General features: G+C 52.0%; 1 protein-coding gene across 3 annotated transcripts in view; it reads left to right on the forward strand.

Annotated features, from left to right (window-relative positions):
* SLC9A1 (solute carrier family 9 member A1) overlaps positions 1 to 24,710 on the forward strand; it is a 60,069-nt gene that overhangs the window by 23,268 nt on the left and 12,091 nt on the right. For all 3 annotated transcript variants that reach the window (XR_008653778.2, XM_055260919.2, XM_063631420.1), the window contains exons 2-3: positions 19,498 to 19,958; positions 24,000 to 24,250. Coding sequence is in view for 2 of the 3 variants with exons in the window: in XM_055260919.2 (XP_055116894.1) it covers positions 19,498 to 19,958; positions 24,000 to 24,250 (712 nt within the window). In the remaining variant the exon portion in view is untranslated. The remainder of the gene's footprint in view (positions 1 to 19,497; positions 19,959 to 23,999; positions 24,251 to 24,710) is intronic.

Genomic DNA, 24,710 nt, shown 5'->3' on the forward strand with positions numbered 1-24,710 from the left:
CTTCTTCTTCTTGTTTTTGAGACGGAGTCTCCCTTTATTGCCCAGGCTAGAATGCAGCGGTGCCATCTCTGCTCACTGCAACCTCTGCCTCCTGGGTTCAGGCAGTTCTACTGCCTTGGCCTCCCATGTAGCTGAGATTATGGTATTTTTGGGGTGTGCCACCATGCCTGGATAATTTTTTTTGTTTTGTTTTGAGACAGAGTTTCATTCTGTCGCCAGGCTGGAGTGCAGTGGTGCGATCTCAGATCACTGCAACTCCACCTTCTGGGTTCAAGCAATTCTCCTGCCCCAGCTTTCTGAGTAGCTGAGACTACAGGCGTGCGCCACCACGCCCAGCTAATTTTTGTATTTTGAGTAGAGATGGGGTTTCACCATGTTGGCCAGGATGGTCTTGATTTCTTGACCTTGTGATCCACCCACCTTGGCCTCCCAAAGTACTGGGATTACAGGCATCAGCCACCGTGCCCGGCCTTTTTTTTTTTTTTTTTTTTTGTATTTTTAGTAGAGACGGGGTTTCACCATGTTGGCCAGGCTGGTCTTGAACTCTTGACCTCAAGTGATCCACTCCCCCTAAGCCTCCCAAAGTGCTGAGAGTACAGGTGTGAGCCACCACACCCAGCCACTATTATTATTATTAACATCCCCATTTCAACTGGAAGCTGCATGACAGGGCTGATTAGAACCATGGTCTGGGGGCGGGGTGGCAAAAAAGAAAAAAAGAACCATGGCTCTTGCCTGAATTCTTGACCCTCCTTGTCCCGCCCAGTGGTGGCTGCTTCCCCAGTTCTGGCTGCCCCAGGCATCTCCCCTGCCCTGCTGGAAGGAGGCAGGTGCACCTCGTGCCAGTGCCATGTGCGGGATCATACGATGGGCCCTGCCCAGTCTCAGCAGCCAGCACAGGCCAGGCGGAAGTGGGCACTGACAAAGCCTTCCTTATCTCCTTCCTGGGCATGGGGCACTTACTTCTATGGGGTGGACTCGTTGGCAGACAAGTAGGCAGGCAGGTAACCTCTCAGCCTGCCGGAGCCCTTGGCCCTTTGTGCTCAGCTTATCACCAGTGGGCTCTAGAACCTGTGCCCTGAGGACGAGAGTGCCAGCAGGAAGCAGTTAACCAGGCCCGGCTTGAGGGCAGAGCTTGGCTTCTAGGATCAAATACCGGTTTGGTTGTTTCCTGGCTCTGTGTCATTTGAGCTACTTCATTAAGCTCTGAGCCTCAATTTCTCTACTGGAAAATGGAAACAGTAGTGTCTACCTCATGGCATTGCTGAGGCTAAATGAGAAGGCACAGGGCTTGGTAGTAATTCTCCCTTCCCACAGTGGCATGTGCTGGAGGGCTACACTGTGTCTCCTGAGGCATTGCACATGGGTTTTGAGCAGAGGCCTGCAGGCTAGACCCAGTCTGGGGAGCTGCTGCCAGTGGAGCTCCATTCCCCATTACTAGGGTGCCAGATAGCTCCTGCTTCTCTCCTTGCAAGGCACACACAGAACCAAGGCACACTGGTACTGCTAGGGGTCTTAGAAGGACCAGCAGTTTAGGCCGGGTTCGGTGGCTCACGCCTATAATCCCAGCACTTTGGGAAGCCGAGGTGGGCGGATCACGAGGTCAGGCATTCGAGACCAGTCTGGCCAACATAGTGAAACCCTGTCTCTACTAAAAATACACAAAAAATTAGCCGGGTGTGGTGGTGTGCGCCTGTAATCCCAGCTACTCAGGAGGCTGAAGCAGAAGAATCGCGTGAACCCGGGAGGCGGAGGTTGCAGTGAGCCAAGATCGTGCCACTGCACTCCAGCCTGGGTGACAGAATGAGACTCTTGTCTCAAACAAAATGAAAGACCAGCAGTTTAGAATGGGTGAGTGACCTGCCCAAGGTCACACAGCAAAGGAGTGACAGACCTGGCAATAAATCAGGGCTCCTGCTCCCCACATCCACCATTTGGTCCAGAAAACTGGGGCTCAGAGCTGCAGGCAGCATGGTTGGGGCCATGGCTCTGGAGTCAGACCATTTCTCTCTGCCCCGGTTTGCTCAGCTGTAGAATGAGGAGAGTGAGCCCTGTGTCAGAGGGCTGCTGGGAGAATCATGTGGTTGAAGTATACAGAGCGTCAAAGCGAGGCACTCAATAGAAGGTAATTTAAAAAAAAAAAAAAGTGGGAGTGGAATGGGCGTTGGCACCATGTTCCAAGCAAGGACCAGTTTTGGAGTGGACCATCCTGGGTGTGTGTCCCAGCTCTGCTACCACTTTGCCGTGTAACCTCAGCCAAGTTCCATCCCCTCTCTGGACTTCATCCTTTGCATCTGTGAAATAGAGGGGTTGCACTGGATGGTCTCAGAGGGCCCTCCCTCTTCTAATCTCTGACTTCTTGCCGCCCCTTTTCTCCCGCAGGAGAGACCTGACCTCCCATTGCTGTTCCTAGAGCGCTGGGCCCTCCTGGCACCAGGACCAAGCCCTGCAGCTGGCTGTGTCCTCATCTTTTCTCTGCAGTGTCCTCTAAAGGGCAGCCTCCTCCGAGCATGCTCAGTTCTCCTATCCACTCTACATCTCGTGGCTCCTAGAGGCCTGAAGTGACAAACTAACCCCAGTGTGGTGGGAGAGGAGGCAGGGAGAGGCCCTCCAAGCATGCCCTGTCTCTCCCACCACACACACAGCCCAGCCAGCTGGATTGTTATCAGAAGTGTATGGGAGACCCTTAAGGGATCCCCTTGAGATAGAGGATCCGGTATCAGGAGGGCTCACCCATCTTGCTGGTATTGTGCAGGAGGCAATGCCTGCTGCCCATGGAGCCTTAATGCTGTGCACTTGGACAGCTTCCCCCTCAGGCGTCTGTTTAGGAGAAGCTCTTGCCTCCTTCCTGCTGCCAGCTTGCCTCTGGGACCCTGCTGCTGCCGGTTTCTGGGAACCTAGATCTGCACAGGAGTGTCTGGCATGCGTGCGTGCGTGCATTTATTTATTTGTTTGTTTGTTTATTTACTTATTTATTTATGGGGTTTCCCTCTTTTTGCCCAGGCTGGAGTGCAATGGCGTGAGGATCTCGGCTCACTGCAACCTCCACCTCCTGGGTTCAAGTGATTCTCCTGCCTCAGCCTCCCAAGTAGCTGGGATTACAGGCATGCAGCACCACGCCCAGCTAATTTTGTATTTTTATTTTTATTTATTTATTTATTTATTTTTGAGACGGAGTCTTGCTCTGTCACCCAGGCTGGAGTGCAGTGGCGCAATCTCAGCTCACTGCAAGCTCCGCCTCCCGGGTTCACGCCATTCTCCTGCCTCAGCCTCTCCGAGTAGCTGGGACTACAGGCGCCCGCCACCACGCCCGGCTAATTTTTTGTATTTTTAGTAGAGACGGGGTTTCACTGTGGTCTCGATCTCCTGACCTCGTGATCCGCCCGCCTCGGCCTCCCAAAGTGCTGGGATTACAAGCGTGAGCCACCGTGCCCAGCCTAATTTTGTATTTTTAGTAGAGATGGGGTTTCACCATGTTGGCCAGGCTGGTCTCAGACTCCTGACCTCAGGTGATCCGCCCGCCTTGGCGTCTCAAAAGTGCTGGGATTATAGGCACGAGCCACTACGCCTGGCCTTTTTTTTTTTTTTTTTTTTTTAAGACAGGGTCTCACCCTGTTGCCCAGGCTAGAGTGCAATTGGCATGATCTTGGCTCACTGAAACCTCAACCTCCTGGGCTCAGGTGATTCTCCCACCTCAGCCTCCCTAGTAGCTGGGACTACAGGTATGCACCAACCATGCCCAGCTAATTTTTAAGTTTTTTGTAGAGATGGGTTTTGCCACGTTACCCAGGCTGGTCTCAAACTCCTGGGCTCAAGTTATCCTCTCGCCTCGGCCTCCCCAGCTGCTGGGATTACAGTTGTGAGCCACCTCACCTGGCCTGGGCATATATTTTTGTTTTTGCTTTTTTCTGAGTGTTTTTGTCTCTGTTCTCTCCTCTTACAGCAACCCTGTGCCATAGACATTCTTTATCCCAGTGTTAGAAAGGAAGAAACTGAGGTTCAGGGCAGTACTGTGATTTGCCTTATTAGGTCACAGAGAAAGTTAAGATTTAGAATTGGGACAGAAACTACCTCCCTCATTGATGGACCAGAGCTCTTTACGCTGCCCGCTGCTGCCCCATGCAAGCTTGCCATGGCATGAATGCTATTCTGTACCCAGATGCCACAGTTGCTGGCATGGAGAGAGATGGTGAGTATCACAGAGCCCGGCTTTGTCCAGCTGCAGAGTTCATCAGTCAGATGTCAGAGGTAGAGAGGCTCTCAACAAGCCCCCAAGGATGGAAAAACTGAGACCAAAGAAAAGCAAGGGCTTGTTCAAAGCCCACAGAATGTTAGTGGGTGAGTCTAGACTGAAGCCCAGTTCCCCTGATCCCCAGCCTGGGCTTGACTCAGGCCTTTCTTTTCTCAGAATTGTAGTTTTCTGGTCTTTTGAGGCATTTGGAGGTAGGATGGGCGGGGGGGGGGAGCTCACCCATCCTGCTGGTATTGTGCAGGAGGCAGTGCCAGCTGTCCCTGGAGCTGAGACTAAATGGCTATGCAGTTGGACAACTTTGCTCTATGCCAGGTGCTGAGCCTGGGTGGCCAGCGCTGTCTCCCTTGACCACCTCCCTGAGGTGGCAGAATTTCATGTTGTTCCCCAGGCCAGAGCCCTCCAGTGGCTCTGCCTGGCTCAGCAGGGTGACTGGGAATTCTCTTCCCGCAGGGTATTTGTGGCCCTTTCATAACTGGCTTGGCTGAGTGCTGGATTGGGAGTCAGTAGTTCTGGGTTTGGGACCCGTCTCCATTGTCACCCGTGTGATCTTGGGCCTGTGTCTGGACCTCTCTCAATGTCTGTTCTCTCATCTGTTGCCCACTGCCAGGGCTTGTTGTGAGGGCGAGAGAAAAGGCTGCTTTATAGCATCTCAGTAATGATTTCCACTCCAGTCCACTGCCATTTGCTGCAATAGAAATCCTCTACCTGGGCTGGGCTCGGTGGCTCACGCCTGTAATCTCAGCACTTTGGGAGGCCAAGGCAGGCAGATCTCTTGAGCTCAGGAGTTTGAGACCAGCCTGGGCAACATGGCAAAACCCCCATCTCTACAAAAAATACAAAAACTAGCCAGACGTGCCGGTGTGCGCCTGTAGTCCAGTTACGTGGGGGGCTGAGGCGAGAGGATCACTTGAGCCCAGGAAGTCAAGGCTGCAGTGAGCCGTGTTTGCACCACTGCACTCCAGCCTGGGCAACACAGCCAGACTCTGCTTTCCTTGCCCCCTCCCCACCAAAAAAAAAAAATCTTCTACCTGCACCACTCTCGTTTCCCTGTCCTGCCTTTCCAGATGCTGCTGATTTGCCTGCCAGGCCTTCTTGGTGCCTAACTCTCACCCTTCCTTCAACGAAAAGGCCAGTTCAGCTGGGGTTTAGTGTCCACGTGCTTAGTGCCAAACACTGGAGTTTAAGTTAAACCGAAAGATATATACACAAAAGGGAAGGAAAAAAAGTTAAACCAGACATGACTTTTGCCCTCAAACAGTTCTGCTGGCTCAACAAGTCTCTATCGTTCCCATGTGTCAGGCTCCGTGCTGAGGCCTAGCGAGTGAAAGACGAATAGGACAGGGTCCCTACCCTTGCTTGCAGGTGGAAACTTGCTTGTGGTCTGGAGGGGGAGACAGACCAACCAGCTGTGCCGCGTCATCAGACTCTTAATAGAGGGCTGTGTGGTCCCAGGCTCTGCAGGCCACAGAACTGAGCGTGACTGGGTTCTTCTCCCTGGGGTATTTGGGAAAAGCTGCTCAGCAGCGCCTTGGAGGAGGAGTGGCTCTCCAAGGGACAAACTGATGGTGACCCACCCTGACAACATCTTGTGGTTTGCCCAGTGCTTTTGTGTTTGTGGTCTCATGTAATCCTCACAACAACCTCGTGAGGTCACTGAGGTAAGAGAAAGTCATCCATCCAGCAAACATTGATTGCGAGCCTCCCGTGTGCCAGGTACAGCCTAAGGTGCCAGGGATACAACAGTGATTGGGACAGAGGCTGCCCTCACGAGGCTTATGTTCTGGATGGGGAATGGTCAGAAAGCACATCTAGACATCAGGAAGTGGCAAGAGTAAGCGGATAGAGAGGGTTGGGAGGACCTCTCTGGGGAGGTGGCATCTGAGCAGGGACCTGAAAGAAGGGAGGGAATCTGTTGTTCACCTACATGGGGAAGAGTGTCTCAGGCACAGGGAACAGCAAATGCAAAGGCCCTGAGGTGGAAGCATGTTTGTGCTCAAGGAAAAGCAAGGAGGCTGGTGGAGCTAGGGGAGAGTGAGTGGAGATTCAGGTGTGGTGGAAAGACGCGGAGGGGGGTGAAGTCCCTACCTTTCAGTAGTATGTCTTACCTCTTATAAAGCTTCACTCTTGGCCAGGCACAGTGGCTCACGACTGTAATCCCAGCACTTTGGGAGACCACGGTGGGCAGATCACTTGAGGCCAGTAGTTCGAGACCAGCCTGACCAACATGGTGAAACCCTGCCTCTACTGAAAATATAAAAATTGGCCAGGTGTGGTAGCATGTGCCCGTAATCCCAGCTACTCAGGTGGCTGAGGCACAAGAATCGCTTGAACCCAGGAGGCGGAGGTTGAAGTGAGCCAAGATTGCGCCATTGCACTCCGGCCTAGACAACAGAGCGAGACTCTTTCTCAAAAAAAAAAAAAAAAAAAAAGAAAGAAGGAAGGAAGGAAAGAAAGAGAGAAAGAAAAGTGGATGCAGGAGACTGATTGGATGCTGCTGCAGTGGTCCAGGCGAGTGATCATTCTGGCTTGGATGGGTGTTAGCAATGGAGGTGGTGAGAAGTGTCAGGGTCTGTTCACATCTAGAAGGCAGAACCGGCAGGGTTTGGTGATGGATTGGATGTCAGGAGTGAGAGGAAGAAAGGAGTCGGGAGAACTCCAAAGTTTGGGGCCTGAGGAGCAGGTTTGGGGACGAGAAAATAAGAATTTCCTGTCAGGAGCACCCAGTTCCTGTGCATTTGCCATTCTGCAGTCCACCCCACGCACACGGTAACACACCAGCCTAAGGATGCTCATGCCTCACCCCTCTGGGAAGGCCCCCCATCTTTTCTGCCCTACTCCAGGCTCTGTCCCCTGAGAGTCATTTTCTCTCACTGATCATTTTCTGGCCCTTCTGAGAGGTCAGTAAAATGCCCAAGTGGAGGATGGCTAACACCCCTTCTTCATGACTGCCCTCAGATGCTGTGAAGCACACAATAGACCCCATAAAGCTCATTAAGCTACAAGGGATAGAAGGGGCCCCAGTTGCCTCCCAGAGGCTGCTGGTCTCTCTTCCCCACCCAGCCAGTGCCACCTGTGTTTTGTTCTTCCTTTGCAGTCCCCCGCATTCCTTGTAGTGCTGAAAATAGGACACTGTGACTTGCTTTCTGCAGGGGAATTGTCCTGGAAATTGTAGAATTTCTTTTCGTGTTGCTTTCCTACTGCTATCTCTCTATATTCCACCTCTCTGTAGCCAAGTAAGATGAGATTTCAAGCAAGTTGAAGTTACATATAATGAACTTAACACATTGGTAAGCTTCTAAGCTAACTGACTTTCAACTGGAAGCAATACTAAGAACAACAGATATTTGGTACACTCAATTTTTTTTCTCTCAGATTTGCATTTTGCAAGCTCTACTGTACCTCCAGCAAAGAGGAAAGAACAATCTAGCTTTCCCATGGCTCTAAAGTTTCTAGAAATGGAAGCTCTCTTACTGAGCCTCTGCTTCCCCCACCTCTGCCCCCGCCAGGTGTGGGCAAACTGGTGCCTGGAGCACCTGATACCGTCTGTAAGTCCTGACAGCAGTCTGGCAAGAGGCAAGGACAGGCCAGGGATAGAGATGGAGTGGGGAAGGGAGCACCTGAGCTGGGGAGCCACACACCCGGGACACTGGGAAAGGAAAGGAGGGAGATGGTGGCTTGAAATACAAAATTAGCCGGGCGTGGCATGCATCTGTAATCCCAGCTACTCAGGAGGCTGAGGCAGGAGAATCGCTTGAACCCGGGAGGCGGAGGTTGCAGTGAGCCAAGATCATGCCACTGCACTCCGGCCTGGGTGACTGTGCGGGACTCTGTCTCAAAAAAAAAAAAAAAAAAGTTTTTTTTAAGCCCAATAAAAGGGCTGGGCGCGATGGCTCACGCCTGTAATCCCAGCACTTTGGGACGCCAAGGCAGGTGGATCAGCTGAGGTCAGGAGTCCAAGACCAGCCTGGCCAACATAGTGAAACCCCATCTCTACTAAAAACACAAAAATTAGCCAGGTGTGGTGGTGGGCACCTGTAATCCCAGCTACTCGGGAGGCTGAGGCAGGAGGATCACTTGAACCCAGGAGGTGGAGGTTGCAGTGAGCCAAGATTGTGCCTTTGCACTCCAACACTCCAGCCTGGGTGACAGAGCGAGACTCCATCTAAAAAAAAAAAAAAAAGCCCAATAAAAATAAAAAGCGGATAATAATTATACCCACTGCATTAGGGTTGTTGAGAGAATTAAATGAGATGCCTCAGTACTTAGTGCAGTCTCTGCCCCATAGAAGCAGTTGAAGCACAGCATGTGTGATTTACCATTCACACATAATTTTAAATAACCTATAGATACAGAAAAGTCTTCAGGAATATATACCAAACTTAACGGAAATTCGGTTGTCGGGGAGACTGGTATAGTTGGTAAAGGGGAAGGGGGAGAATCACTGTGAGATGATTGTCCTTAAACTTAAACACTTATATGACTGTTAGAAAAAAATTTTAATGACCATAAGTTTTATTTAAAATCACCAAAGCAATATAATGTATTTCCATTTTGAGAAAATCAAAAGAAACCAGTGTGTAGCATATGGTCACCTATCAGACACCCAGTCCAGCCATGACAGTCTTTGGAGCTTGAGGTCCTACCCCTGCCCCAAGTAAAGCCCACCCCCTGAGCTGCCCCCCACCGCTTCCCCAGGTAACCCCCTCCCCAGGTAAGCACCCCACTGCCTGGCACCTCTCCCTTGCCAGGCACTGTTGGGCCTGTTGGAGCTCTGCCTCTTGTCAACACACACAGGCTGTTTACTGCCAGTCCCAGTCCCTGTCCCCCCCTCTCCCCTGTGAGTCATCCTGTGCTTCACTGCATGGCGACTCTTGATCCAGCACCTTTCCTGCAGGGGGAGGGGCAATCTGCTGGAGTGAAATTTATTCAACAAATGTTTATGCAGAGCTTGGATGATTGGGAAGGTCGGGCTGGATACCAAGAGGTGCTGCCCCAGCTTGGGGTGGTATAGGGGTTACGGAAATGGGTCCTTCAGACCCAGGGAGAAGGCTGGTGGCGGTAGAACCAGGCTGCAGGCTAGGATGGGGCATTCAGGGCCAGGCTGAAGGTCAGGGGACCCTCTGAGGCCTGCTGTGTCAGCTCAGGCCCCTTGACTCAGTTCCTTCCTTGGTCTGCCCGGGTCAGGCCTGTGTGCCAGCATCTCCTGCACTGTTCACTCTCATTTCCAGGCTGGCTGCAGGCTTCAGGATCCTCAGAAGGCTTTTGAGGTTCCCTCTCCTTTCATTTATTCACACTCTTCCCCCTTTAGTCACCCACCTTTGAGACCAAACATTAGTCCTACATCCTTCAGGAAGTGTTCATCATTCCCTTAACCCGCTTTTTCTGAGCATCACTTTTTGGGGACCCAGAGCTGTGTGCTGGGATGCCAGGCTGGCTGAGGCACCGAACGCAGAGCTCCTCAGTTCGGAGGAGCACCTGACTCAGCCTGGGGAGGGCGGGGGTGTGGCTCCAGGAAGGCTTCCCAGAGGAGGTGACATCTGCACTGAGGTTTTTTGTTTGTTTGTTTGTTTTTGTTTTTTTGAGATGGAGTCTCACTCTGTCGCCCAGGCTGGAGTGCCGTGGCACGATCTTGGCTCACTGGAGTGCCCTGGCGCGATCTTGGCTCACTGGAGTGCCATGGCGCGATCTTGGCTCACTGCAACCTGCGCCTGCAGGTTCAAGCAATTCTTATGCCTCATCCTCCTGAGTAGCTGGGACTACAGGCGCACACTCAGCTAATTTTTTGTATTTTTAGTAGAGATGGATTTTCACCATGTTGGCCAGGCTAATCTCGAACTCCTGACCTCAGGTGATCCACCCACCTCGGCCTCCCAAAGTGCTGGGATTACAGGTGTGAGCCACCGCGCCCGGCCCTCCACTGAGTTTTGAAAGGTGGGTAGAAGTTCCAGGTGAGGAAGAGTTTCCTGCTGTTTGCTTAGAGGTGGGATTTGGGAACTTCTGGCTACTGGAGTCAAGGAGTTGATGTAGATGGGACAGGTGAGAGGAGAAAGGAAGGAGAGAGAGAGGCTATGCATTGTGAGGGATTTGTAACCCGGTGCCAGGGTCGCTGAGGCTGTAATCCTCTATCACAACATGCCTGCCTCCGGGAACAGCCTCTCTTGCCAGGTCTCTAAGGCAGTTGCTGCTGGCTAAATCACTGCTTATTACTCCAGGGGCCGCCCAGGCCCCCCAGCCTGCCTGACCTCTCTTTTCTCAGTCGTTTCAGTACACAAGGTGCTCCTGTGTCTAGTCCCTGTTCTCACTTGTTTACAGACAAGAAAATGGAGGTTATTCCATGGTATAGTGATTTACACAAAGCTCATGGTTACTAAAGGGCAGAGCGGGGTCTGGACCTGGGGTTTTGGCCTCCTTGCACGGTCTTCTCTTTTCCATGACTCGGGTAGTCCAGTGTATGCTGCTTGTGTTTTCTGACAGCTTTTTACCTGCTTTCCCATCCAGACCTGATGTTCCCAGAGGGTGAGACCCTGTCTCTCCAACATAGTAGGACCCCCTGAAATGTGGATTGAAACAAGCAAGAAATAGAAGTGCTGTTTGGAAGAATGATGGGGAAAGACACAGAGAGAGACTGATTGCCCTGGGTATGGGGAAGGATGCTTGCCCAGGTACTTGGAACAGATTTATTTATGGCTGTTTTTGTGGGGGAGGCATATTTATTGCAGACTTGAATTCTCTTCCTGGTGATCCTGACAAGCTGTTTTCTTTGAAGCAGCATGGCCCAAAGAACTAGCAGTTCAGAGAACTGGATTCTACTGATGACCCTGCCACTTCCCAGCTAGGTAGCCTTGGACAAGTTACCTCTCTGAACCTGGATTTCTTTGTCTGTCAAATTGGGGGTCAGGATGTGAGATGAAATGAGAGGAGGTGTGTATAAGCCCCCTGCACAGAGCCTTGCATCAAATTCTCCAAGTGTCCAGTGTTTGTCTCCTGGGTGCTGGAGAGTTTATCTTTTTTTTTTTTTTTTTTGAAATGGAATTTTGCTCTGTTGCCCAGGCTGGAGTGCAATGGTGTGATCTCGGCTCACTGCAACCTCCGCCTAACAGGTTCAAGTGATTCTCCTGCCTCAGCCTCCTGAGTAGCTGTGATTAGAGGTGCCTGCCACCACACCTGGCTAATTTTTGTATTTTTCGTACAGACGAGATTTTGCCATGTTGGTCACTGTGGTCTAGAACTCCTGACTTCAGGTGATGCACCCGCCTCAGCCTCCCAAAGTACTGGGATTACAGACGTGAGCTGCCACACCCAGCCGGCTGCTACATTTTTAAAATAGTATTATTTGGTCAGGCACAGTGGCTCAATCTGTAATCCCAGCACTTTGGGAGGCCAAGGTGGGCGGATCACGAGGTCAAGAGATCTAGATCGTCCTGGCCAACATGGTGAAACCCCATCTCTACTAAAAATACAAAAACTAGCTGGGCATGGTGGTGCACGCCTGTAGTTTAGCTACTCAGGAGGCTGAGGCAGGAGAATTGCTGGAACCCAGGAGGTGGAGGTTGCAGTGAGCCGAGATTGCACCACTGCACTCCAGCCTGGTGACAGAGCGAGACTCCACCTCAGAAAAAAAAAAAAAAAAAGTATTATTCATTGAGTTTCTGCTATGGGATGGGAGGTTTATTTATTTTTTTTTTTGAGACGGAGTCTCACTCTTATTGCCTAGGCTGGTGTACAGTGGCACGATTTCGGCTCACTACAGCGTCCGCCTCTAGGGTTCAAGTGATTCTCCTGCCTTAGCCTCTCCAGGGGCGGGGATTACAGGCACCTGCCACCACGCCTGGCTAATTTTTGTATTTTTAATAGAGGAGGGGTTTCGCCATGTTGGCCAGGCTGGTCTCAAACTCCTGACCTCAGGTGATCCACCCACCTCGGCCTCCCAAAGTGCTGAGATTACAGGCATGAGCCACCGTACCTGGCCAGGAGTTCTAATTAAATTATCTCAAAGTTGCTTTTAATCATCATCATCCCAGTTACAGAGACAAAATGAGACTAAAAGACACATGTACCAGGTATTGTGCTAAGTCTTTTATGTACGCCATATCTTTAATCATATTTAATCTTCACAAGAGCCCTCTTGTTTGGATATTGACAAAAGCTTGGTGAAGTCAGCCTGCCTTCCTATTTATTGTCTTCTTTACTTGTTTTTCTTTCATTCATTACCCACATATCCATCTACTATGTGCAAGGTACTATACTAGACTTTTTAAAGGATACAAACCCTTCTCTTCTGGCAAACTTCTATTGATCCTTCAAAGCCCAATTCAAATGGTCCCTGCTCTGGGAACACCACTTAGTCTTGAAAGTCCAGACCCATCCCCACCTCCTTCTTTCCCATACTTCACAACTAACAAGTGAAGTTTACTTCATTTTTCTTTCCTTTTTAAATTAGAGATAAGGTCTTACTTTGTCTCCCAGGCTGGAGAATAGTGGCACCGTCATAACTCACTGCAGTCCCAAATTCCTGGACATAAGCAATCCTCCTGCCTCGTACACCCCCACATCCAGCTAATTATTTTTGTTTTTATTTTTGTAGAGATGGGGTCTCACTATATTGCCCAGACTGGTCTAAATTCCTAGTCTCAAGCAGTCTTCTCTCTTCGGCCTCCCAAAGTGCTGGGGTCAGTTTGCTTCAGTTCACAAATATTTGATGCCTACTCTGTGCTAGAAGCTGGAGACCCACGTGAATCTAGACAGTTCCTACCCTCAGGGAGCTTATAGCCCAGTGATGAACACATGCACACCAACAGGTCACAATAATGCAGAGTGAATTGTATTATACTTGGGTTTTAAAGAAAATTATAATAGTAATAGTAGTCACCACCTTTGGCTAACATTGAGTACCATTATTGCTTGGTGCTCTTTATCCTTATCTCCTCTTGTACTCCAGAAACCCTCTGAAATAGGCTTTTACACAGATGGAGAAACTTTGAGGGGAGGGATGTAAAGTAACTTGTCTAAAGCCACCCAGCAAGTTGTGGCTGGGCTCTGATTAGAACTCAGTTTTCTGACAGTGGGAACATAGGGTGGGGTGGTCAGTGCCACATGTCTGTGTCTCCTCTGCAGGCCTGGCTGTGAACCTGCTGAGGCAGTGGCTGAGTCTGTCATCATGTGACTTTTCTTTCTCCCTGGCCCTCATAGCTGACATTGATGGTAGGAAGAATCAGCCTTGAGGAGACTCAGACGCAAAAGGAGTCAGAGCCCTCCCAGACCCATGGGTCCTCCAGCCCGGTGGACACCAGGGCTGAGTGCAGATCAGCCAGGCAGGGGCTGAACAGTCTGAATAATTATCACTTCTTGCCCTGCAAGTTTGGTAGAAATGATTGACCCCTCCTGGCTGAGTTAACTCAGGAGGGCTTCCTGGAGAGGGCAGCCTTAGAAGATAGGAAGGAGTTCATGAAGTCTTTACTAGGCCACTAGAGTAGAAGGGGAGCAGGGGGAGACTTCCTGGAGAAGAGCTCATGGAAAGAAAAACCTACCTCTGGCCCTTTGGGAACTGCTTTGGGCCTCTTTAGTCCTAGGCTCACACACCCCTTAGAAACAAAGAATAAAGCCAGGGACAATACAGTGAGTGGCCAAGAACACAGACTCTGGAGCCAGACTACCTGGGTTTGAATCCCAGTTACCAGCTATGTGACTTTGATCAAGTTGCTTAACCATTGTGTGCTTCAGTTTCCTCATCTGTAAAATAAGGGGATGGTAACTGTGACTTCCCAGAACTGTGGTGAAGAGCAAACGGGTTGAGAGTGTGCTGCTGTAAACTGTAGAGTGCTGCGCTTTCGTTGGGAAGTATTACCTTTCATTGCTGCAGTTGAGACTGGTTGCTGGGGCAGTTGAAGAGGGAGTTAAAGAAATGGAATCGTTGTGCAACTAGGAATCCCTTGGGACCTGGCCGAGTTGCAGCCCCAGAGCAGTCCTCAGGCCTGGAAGTAGGGCGACAGAGCCCTCAGTGTGCCCCTGGGTCCCTGGTGACCTGGCACTATGGGCCAAAGAGACCCCTCTTCCCAGCACTCCCCTCTGACTTCCCAGGCCAGAGGAGGGTTGCGGGAAGGGGGATCAGGCATGCCTGGTCACCCTGGCAACCCAGGGTGATGTGGGACAGCCTTGCCTGCTCCACTGAGCCAGTCTCAGCAGATGGGGACCGTCCGAGGAGATATAAATAAAACATTCTTGTGGTGCAGAGCAGCTGCAGGGGGCTGGGAGCTTCCATCAATTGGAAGTTTGGTGAGGTATCTGCTCAGCAAGAGTGTGTGTGTGTGTGTGTGTGTGTGTGTGTGTGTGTGTGTGTGTGTGTTCGTTCCAGCTACCACCTACACTAGATAGGTTGAAAAACACTTCTCCCATCCCCCAGCCTCTTCTAAAAGGAGAGCCAACTCTGAACTGTGTCAGAAGGTTTGGCCTGTGGCTGTGCTTGGAGATGCCGAATTCCACACTTCCGTGCCTCCTTGTTCTGGGAGGACTGGACGTCCTCGAAGGAGGCTGTGTGGCTTGTGCAGACCATGGGGCTTGGAGTGTCACAGACTGCTGGGGTAGAACTGGACATGTGATCATTGACGGGTCGCTGGCTGTCTCTGTCTCCGTTTCCCTGACTGTATAATGGAGAATTTAGAGGCTCTCCAAGATCCATTCCGGCTCTCACGTCTCTGGTTCTTACTCTAACTGCCTCTTCCCACCCCTGATTTCACCCTGGTGACATCACTGCTGCTGCATGTTTGGGCCCTGAAAGTTTTGCCTCATCTCTTGGCATCCTGGGATCTTGCCTCCATGCAGGGCTTTTGTCAGGGTACCAGGGGCCCCAGCCATCCTTCTGTGCCCCTTTCACCACACTGGGTGTCAGCAAGCGTCCTACACTTTGTGGGGACTCTGTAGGGATGCAGAGTGAGCGCAGTTGGTGGAGTCAGGGCGTTAGGAGAGGGACAAGCCAGCGCAGGTCCGGGGGTTGCTTCCCACTTCCCTGAGCCGTTGCTCCTGAAGGAGCCTCCTCTTGATGACAGAATCCCTTCCTCCCCCAGCCCTAGAAGCACTTTCCAGTAATGTGCCACCTACCCACGGGCAGGGAGCCAGGAGTGGATCTCAGACCTTTCTCCTCAGCCTGGCCCGGCCCAGCCCTCCCCTCGGGCCCAGAGAGCCCATCAGGGCCTAGAGCTCCTTCAGCTCACTGAGCGCCAGAGACAAAACAGGAAAGCCGGGGAAACCAGTTCCAGGAACGTGGCTGCAGCCCCAGGTACCCTGGAGCTGGCTGAAGGAGAAGGAGGTCGCTGCGCTGCAGTCAGGAGGCCCGGGACCCGGTCCTGGTTGGCCTGGCTGAGTGCATGCAGCGTCCTCTCAGAGCTAGTTTTTCTTGTGTTCAGTAGGAATGCCAGCTCTCCTTTCACCTGGTCATAGAGGCTCCAAGGACTGGAATAGCATGGCCCTCCCCATCAGCTGCTCACGGAGCTTCAGAGTCTGAGTCACCTCAATGTCCCCAGTGTCCAATATGGCCCGGCTCGGAGAAAAAACCGGGCTTTGAGTAAAGAATTAATCAGCGCTCTCTGCTATGGGTTTGAGACAGCTAAGCTGGAATAGAAGTCCTCCCTTAGACACTAGGGAAGCGGCGTAACCTTGCTGAGCCTCAGCTTTCTCTTCTGCAAAATGGAGGCAACACCTATCCCAAGGGCTGTGGTGGGGACTGAATGAGATGGTGCGTGCCAGGCTCCCAGCATGGTTCTGGCTCATGGGACGCCCTCAGACCTGAGGAGCCATCTTCATGTTGCTGCTCTTGGCTTGTTTCACATGCCTGCCCCCTCCCCAGGCAAGAGCTGTGGCCAACTCTTCTCTGGGTCTCCCAGGCACTGTCTGGCGATGTATGGGGCCAGGAAAGCTCTGTGGATTGGGCTGATGGCACAGAGTGAGGGTAGGAGGCATTTTTAGAGCCTGACCCCTTAGGTGGAGGTGGAAGCCATCATCTGCCTACCCTGAACTATCTCTTTAGACTCTGCCTTCTCTTAAGGCAGCTCTTGGTGCTAACGCCAGGACAGGGGCAGGGAGGCTGTGGAGGGGGGGGTCAGCATGCAGCTGGCTGGAGCTGGACTTCTGGCCTTGGGAAGGTGCTTTCTGGCCCCTGCCTGTAGGAGCTCTGCTGCCCTAAATCTTCATCCTGCTTATCTCCCCTGCGCTGTGCCTGTCTCCCATCCAGCACACTGCAGGTCTTTGGGGTGTGGTGCCATTGTCTTGTCTCAGCTGCTTCTGCCTGGGTTGTCTGACTGATCTCATTGGATGCCAGGAAGAGAGAGAGGAACCTGGGAGATGACTGTGGATTGAAGGTTATGAGAGAGGGAGGCACCAGAAGATTCCTGCCCTAACCTGGGCAGACAGGTGGTGGTCAGGGAATGCTTCCTGGAGGAGGAGGCAGGCAGAGGATATGGTGTCAGCCACATACGGTGGGGGTAGAGGTAGAAGAATGATTTCTAGAGAGAGGAACTAGACTAGGTGAAGGTTGGCAGGCAAAAGAGGATGTGGCTCATATGGGGCAATTGCAAGGAATTTGGCAAGGCCGAAACCTAAGAGTTGACAGTGGAGAGAATGGGACATGAGGCAAGACCAGATGACAGAGGCAGTGCTGAAAATGTGGGCTTTATCCTCTGCAGCAGGAGAGACTTGGGTCCAACATGACTAGCCCTTCCCAGTGGACCAGGCAGCTACACACTGGATGTTGACTGGTGGACAGTACAAAGACTGGGGGACTTTTCAGCAAAAGGGGTGATTTTGGAATTATTTTCCCTTTTATTGATGTGGGAAGTAGATGAACAAAAAGTGACTTTTGGTCGTGTCTATTTTGAAATCAGGAGAATGCACACGGTGCCTTCGAGGTCTTCTTGGCCTAGGATGGAGACGTCTTTTTTTCCCAATGTGTTTTGAGTGTTTTCAGGGTGCTTGGCACTGTGCCAGGATTCTGGGCCTGGATAGTGTTCACTGTGTGAACTTTTTTTTTTTCCTTTTTTTTTTTTTTTTTTTTGAGATGGAGTCTTGCTCTGTTGCCCAGGCTGGAGTGCAGTGGCATGATCTCGGCTGGAGTTCAGTGGCGTGATCTCGGCTCACTGCAACTTCCACCTCCCGTGTTCAAGCAATTCTCCTGTCTCAGCCTCCCAAGTAGCTGGGACTACAGGCGCCCACCACCACGCCTGGCCAATTTTTATATTTTTAGTAGAGACAGGGTTTCACCATATTGGTCAGGCTGGTCTTGAATTCCTGACTTCAGGTGATCCACCCACCTTGGCCTCCCAAAGTGCTGGGATTACAGGCGTCTGCCACCACGCCCGGCTAATTTTTTGTATTTTTAGTAGAGATGGGGTTTCACCGTGGTCTCGATCTCCTGACCTCGTGATCCGCCCGCCTCGGCCTCCCAAAGTGCTGGGATTACAGGCGTGAGCCACCGTGCCCAGCCAGCAGTGTGAACTTTGACTTGTCACTGTATTAGCACTGCCCAGATTCCTACCTGAGAGTAGGAAGGGCTTTGGGCATGGACACCAAGGATCTCGAGAGTAAGTAATGAGAGCAGAGGCCTGGCCAGGCATGCAGGTTATCGGAAATCTTGGGTGATGTCCCAGCCCTGTGTATTTTCAAGTCAGCCGATATTTGTTGAGCTCCTCTTGTGTCCTAGCCCTGGGTGTATAATGATGAGCAGTTATGGGATCTGCCTGCACAGAGCTTGCAAGATAGGGAAAGGCAGGAGAGACAGCTTTGCTTTCTTTCTTTTTTTTTTTTTTTTGAGGCTGGGCTCAAGTGATCTTCCTGCCACAGCCCTCCTGACTAGCTGAGACCTACAGGCGCATGCCATGCCCAGCTATTTTTTTTTAAGTGAAAATGAGGTCTCCTACGTTGTACAAGCTGGTGTCAAATTATTGGCCTCAAGTGATCCTCCCACCTCAGCCTCCTAAAGTGCTGGAATACAGGCATGAGTCACCATGCCAGGCCAGAGAGAGCTTTCCTCTTGAGCAAAGGGTTATATCCTCTTGGCTATGCCAACCCTGGGAGCATAGTACCCAAAATACAACTAGATGCTTAGATTTTTTCCACCTACTTTTCTACCCCAAAACAAAACGAACAAGTAAACCACTCACAGGAGCTCAGGGTTCTCTGGCCATACCTGGTATTGAGAGAGGCCCTCTCACAGGGATTTTTGTTACTTCTCAGCTCTGGGTTCGGAGCCTCAAGGTGGACTACACTAGAGTGGCCTGCTGCTGGCCAGGACACGGCCTGGGGAGATGGCTGGTGGGTCCCAGGCAGAGGGGTGTGTGAGGAGGCCTTGATGGGAGGGAAGGATAGGAGAGCTTGAATTACAGAACTGTGCAGTTTGATGGGACCTGGGGCATCAGACCTGTGTTCTATTCTGGTTCTGCTCCCCATTTGCTGTGTGACTTTGGGCAAGTCCCTTCCCTTTTCTGAGCCTTAGTTGCTCCATCTTTAAAGTGGGTGGCATTGAGCTAGAAGCGGCATAGCAAATAGATTTTATCTCACCTGCCAAAGCTGGTTGCCATTGACACCCTTGAGCTGTGTCTCGAGCAGCTGCCCTGGACTCAGTTGGGAAGCCTACTGTTTTGCAGGTTTGCAGACCCCAGGCCTTATTATCCCCAAGTTCCTTCCCACGCTGGTATTCTTAGATTCTTCTGTGCTTTCTTCTGTCTCCTATGCCACTCCCCACCAGCTGGTTGTCTGCCTTCTGCTTAAACAGCTCCGTGATGGGGAACTACCATCTTCCCTCAGACAGAATTGTTAGATTATTATTCCTCAGGTTGAGCTCAGATCTGCCTCCTTGAACTTGTGCCTGGAATAATGCCTTGGGTTCAGGCGTAGGTGATGCCCGTAGGTACTTGGCACGTCAGTAATCAATTTATAATTTCTGCCTTCTGGAGGCATATAGAACTGCTGCTTTCCAACACTTTATGACAACGACAGAGATAGCATGTATATATCCTTTGAAAAAAGTGCCTTAAAAACACTGTCACTTGGTTTATGATGGCAAACCTGTGAAGCTAGCATTGTCCCTTCCATTTTACAGGCGAGGAAGTGGAGGCTCAGAGAGTTAACAGAGCAGCCCTCTGAGACCCAGCCTGTACACCTCTCACCAGCTGCGCTCCTCATCCCCGGCCCGTCCCCAACCTTCTATTCTCCTGGCTCCTCCGAAAGCCCACGGCCTCCCGTTCTCTCGCCCTCCGCAGGTTTCCATGTGATCCCCACTATCTCAAGCATCGTCCCGGAGAGCTGCCTGCTGATCGTGGTGGGGCTGCTGGTGGGGGGCCTGATCAAGGGTGTAGGCGAGACACCCCCCTTCCTGCAGTCCGACGTCTTCTTCCTCTTCCTGCTGCCACCCATCATCCTGGACGCGGGCTACTTCCTGCCACTGCGGCAGTTCACGGAAAACCTGGGCACCATCCTGATCTTTGCCGTGGTGGGCACGCTGTGGAACGCCTTCTTCCTGGGCGGCCTCATGTACGCCGTGTGCCTGGTGGGCGGTGAACAGATCAACAACATCGGCCTCCTGGACAACCTGCTCTTCGGCAGCATCATCTCGGCCGTGGACCCCGTGGCGGTTCTGGCTGTCTTTGAGGAAATTCACATCAATGAGCTGCTGCACATCCTTGTTTTTGGGGAGTCCTTGCTCAATGACGCCGTCACTGTGGTGAGGAGGCCAGGGGCCATGCCCATGTCCAAACGGTACAAACCCGAATCCAGGCCCACCAGTGAATCCCTCATCCGCCCGCTAATAACAGTAATAAAAACAGCTGAGGCCCATTCCCGCCCCCTGTGTGCCAGGCACCGTGCTGAGCCCTTCGGCATGGATTATCTCATTTAAGTCCTCACGGCTGCCTTAGGAGGTGCTTATTATTCTCATTTTCCAGGGGAGACACAGGCCCAAAGAAGTTAAATAACCTGTTGGAGTATGAACCAGTTTGTGATTGAACCAGGTCTGTCTGACTCCAGGGCCTAAGCTCTTGGTTTTGCTAGGTTATATGCTCCCTCCTTGACTTGACTTGCTTTTTGTTTTTTAAGAGACAGGGTCTTGCCCTGTCTTCTAGGCTGGTGAAATGGTACGGTCATAACTCACTGCAGCCTCAAATACCTGGGCCTGAGATCCTCTTGCCTCAGCCTTCCGAGTGGCTAGGACTACAGGCATGCACCACCACACCTGGCTAATTTTTTAAATTTTTTGTGGAGATGGGGTTTGACCATGTTGCCCAGGCTGGTCTCGAACTCTTGGCCTCAAACGATCCTCCTGCCTCGGCCTCCCAAAGTGCTGAGATTACAGACCTGAGCCAACAAGCCTGGCCCTTCACTTGCATTTTGATGTGATCTTGGGCAAATTACTTACACTCTCTGTGCCTCAGTTCCCTCTTCACAGACCATATCATCTGTGAGGGGCCTTTCGGCTCTCATGTTGGCTATATCTTAAGTTAGAATTCGGTTTGTGCACAGTTTTTGGGCAGAGACTATGGAAAGGGGCCTTGTCTCCAAAACGTCTAGAAGGTGATAAGTAAAATAAGTTGGCCACTTGCTTGCTGTGTGACCTTAAGCAAATGCTATACCTCTGTGGTCCTCACCTTTTTTTTTTTTTTTTTTGAGATGGAGTCTTGCTGTGTCTCCCAGACAGGAGTGCAGTGACGCAATCTCAGCTCACTGCAACCTCCGCCTCCCAGGTTCAAGCAATTCTCCTGCCTCAGCCTCCCAAGTAGCTGGGATTACAGGCGTGTGTCACCATGCCCAGCTAATTTTTGTGTTTTTAGTAGAGACTGGGTTTCGCCATGTTGGCCAGGCTAATCTCGAACTCCTGACCTGAGATGATCTGCCCACCTCAGCCTCCGAAAGTGCTGGGATTACAGGCGTGAGCCGCCGCACCCAGCCGGCCTCACCTTTGATAGCCGCAAAGTGGCAGAGGATTAGTGCTTTCCTCCAGGGTCTGCACGTGGTGGCACCATATACACCTGCACATGCCCTTGCTCCCAGCTGGTTTCCTTGGGAAACAGATGTGTGCGTGTGCATGCTCACGTTGTGTTGTGAGAACACTCCCACCCCCTCCTGAGCTGTCCCCCTCAGAGCAGCTGCACACACACGAAAGCTCAAGGGCACATGTGCGTGCCCAGGCCATGACTCCCTCCTCTGCAGCCCCAGCCTTGAGGAAGCAGCACCTCAGAGTAGAGACAGACTGTGGTGTTCAGCTGCTGGCAGCCTCGGCTTCCTGTTCCTCCCCCGCCTCCTCATGGGGCTGGGTAGAATAGCAGCCTGACCTGAGCAGGCAGCCCTCCGTCCTGGCCTCCTCTAGCAGTAGCTCTTGCCCAGGGTTACCACATGAGCCTCAGTTTCCCCATCTGTGACACACAGATTGCAGTACTCAGCCTGTCATCCTCCCAGGCTTCTTACAGGGTTACTTACATTAGTGAGTCATACTAATGTCTGTGAAGCCAGTGGGTGCCAAAGCTAAAGCCCTCTCCAGTGGGATCTGGGTGTTGGGGTTCAGGTGAGCACTGCTGTGGAGCTTGGGGCATGGTTGCATCAAGCTGGTAACAGACCCAGCCATTTGTGGACCCACGGTCGTGTCTCCCAAAGGCAGTGGCAGCGGTGGTAGTGATTGCTGGTGTTCGCTGGGTGCTTCCTGTCTGAATGTGTATTGCCTCATTTTTTTTTATTTATTTAGAGACAGAGTCTCCTGTCACACAGACAGTGTCACCCAGGAGTGCAGTGGCACAATCATAGCTCATTGCACCCTCAAACTCCTCAAATGATCCTCCCCTCTTAGCCTCCCGAGTAGCTGGGACTGCAGGTGCTGGCCATCACACCCAGCTAATTTATTTATTTGTTTATTTATTTTGTAAATATGGGGTCTCATTATGTTGCCTGGGCTGGTCTCAAGCTCCCGGGCACAAGCGATGCTCCCTCCTTGGCCTCCCAAAGTGCTGAGATTACAGGTGTGAGCCATTGTGCCTGGCCTGTATTGCTTCATTTAATCTATACAGTAACTCCATGAGGTTGACACGGTTATATTCCAATTTCTTTGAGATGAGGAAACTGAGGAACAGAGAGGTTACATAAGCCTGATATAGGATACAGCTGAGGTTCAAATCCGTAGTCTGAGTCCAAAGCCCAAGTGCTTACTACTGTGTTACTCTGCTTCTCTATAGTTCCAGGGGTAATAGCACCAGGCCAGAAAGGAGGACTTTCCCCTCTGTGCCCACTCCATGGGCCCATGTGGTAGACCATGAGGACCCATGAATCCCCTCAGGCCAGGAATGAGTTTAGGTAGCCCACAGCTGAACACGTACCTGCTAAGAGGCTCTCTGCCGCTGGGGCCCTGTCCTATCCCCCAGACGGCTGGGGCCAGGCAGCACCAGGCCTGGCCAGTGCTCTGCATCTCCCCTTGCTGCCTGGCCCAAGTCAGATCTTTCTGGAGCTCTCGGCGTGAGTATGAGTGCCCCATTTCCCAGAGAGTAAAGCCAGAGGCTGACCCTGAGCTGCCTGGTCTCAGGTCTGTGCCCTAGACAGGTCACTCCTCATAGTCCATTCCTCCTGCTCCAGGTCCTGGGGGCTTCGGGGGGTTCCCTGTCATGGATCCTCAAGTCCTTCCCTCCCTTCCCCCAGGCCTGGAAACTCCCTGCTCCTTCCTGGCAGAGCTGTCTAGGACAGACTTGAGTAAGCCAGGCAGCTCAGGGACCTAGCAGTAGAGGGGTAGACCCTCAAAGCTGAGCCTGCTGGGGAGGCCTCAGCCATGGCTGTCAGGGAACAAGTTCTGGGCCCAGTTCTTCTGCTCCTGGGCTGGGGGCCCCCTGGCATGTTGTTTTACCACTGTGAGCCTCGGTTTAGCAAAGGAGCATCCTTGACCCACCTGCCTCACATGGTTGTTGAGTGTCGATTCAGATAAAGACCATCAAAGGGCTTTACAGTGTATGAAGTGCCACTTAAACGTCTGATGGTAGTGTTGCAATGACCATCTATTGCCCAGTCCAGGAGACAGGGACGCCTTAGCCTCTGATTCCATAGCATCTGAACTTGGCTGTTCATTGCAACCCCTGGGGTGCTTGTTACATAGAGAATTCTTGGCCCTATCCCAGAGAGTCCAAGTCCAGTATGGCCTGAACATGTGTATTTTCAGAAAGCTCCAGAGGTTAAGAAATCACATTCTAGTTCATTGTGTGAACATCCCTTTTTTGTGCTGAAGGAGGGACTGAAACCCAGTGATGGGCATGACATGCCCAAGGTCAGGCAATGAGAGGCAGACTTGATAGCACCAGGTGTGGCTAACACTGCATCAGGTAAGGCTCCGAGCACTAAATTCACTGATTTAGTCCTCACAGCAGTCCTAAGATTTGGCATTATTATCCTCATTTTATAGACAGGAAAACTGAAACACAGGGAGATGAATTTGCTTCCTGTACACAGCTCAGGAGTGGCAGAGCCAGGATTCCAGTCCAGGCAGTTTGGCTTCAGGGTCTTCACAGAGCTTCCCAGGGCCCACCCTTCACCAGTGTGGCACGTGGCCAGCCCAGAGCAAGCCCCTCAGCCCCAGGCTGAGGTTTTGAGCACCTGCTTGGCACTAGGGTTTCTCTGCTACCGTGTGGCCTCTTCTTGTGGCCGTGGTTAACGGAGGGGACTGGATCGCCCTGGGTGGACCCAGGGAGCCGTGGGGCCAGGGCCCTCTCCTCCCACCCACCAGCCTGCACATCCTCCCCAGGTCCTGTATCACCTGTTTGAGGAGTTTGCCAACTACGAACACGTGGGCATCGTGGACATCTTCCTCGGCTTCCTGAGCTTCTTCGTGGTGGCCCTGGGCGGGGTGTTTGTGGGCGTGGTCTACGGGGTCATCGCAGCCTTCACCTCCCGATTTACCTCCCACATCCGCGTCATCGAGCCGCTCTTCGTCTTCCTCTACAGCTACATGGCCTACTTGTCAGCCGAGCTGTTCCACCTGTCAGGCATCATGGCGTGAGTCTGCGTGCAGCAGGCAGTGGGCTTGGCAGGGTGGGGGTGGGGGCTGCCAGCTTGGATTCCCCAAGCTCGTAGGGTCACGGAGCTCCCAGGGCCCAGCCTTGAGCTCCAGGGATGAGACCTGAGCTCCAGGCTCCAGACCTGCTTGGTAGCCATTTAAATGGCCAAGGGCATCAGTGGCTTCCTAGAAGAGGAGCCCTTCTGCAGCGCCCCCTGGGGTCCAGGAATCTGGAGAGGGCATTTCAGGCTATGAGCAGATGATGCAAGAGTGACCTGCATGAGGGCAAGCCCAGGGTATAGGAGAGCAGAGCCTTCGAAGCCACTAAGCTTCAGGTTGAAGAAAGCCACTTCATTGTCTCGAAGGGAGTCCCCTCAGCAGCCCCAGTAGGAGGCTCACCAGGCCTGAGTCCTGGCGGTCCTGAGGTCTCCGCCGGGTCTGGAAATGGGGAGAATGGGA

This window comes from Symphalangus syndactylus, chromosome 22 (assembly GCF_028878055.3).
Source record: "Symphalangus syndactylus isolate Jambi chromosome 22, NHGRI_mSymSyn1-v2.1_pri, whole genome shotgun sequence".
Lineage (NCBI taxonomy): Eukaryota > Metazoa > Chordata > Mammalia > Primates > Hylobatidae > Symphalangus > Symphalangus syndactylus.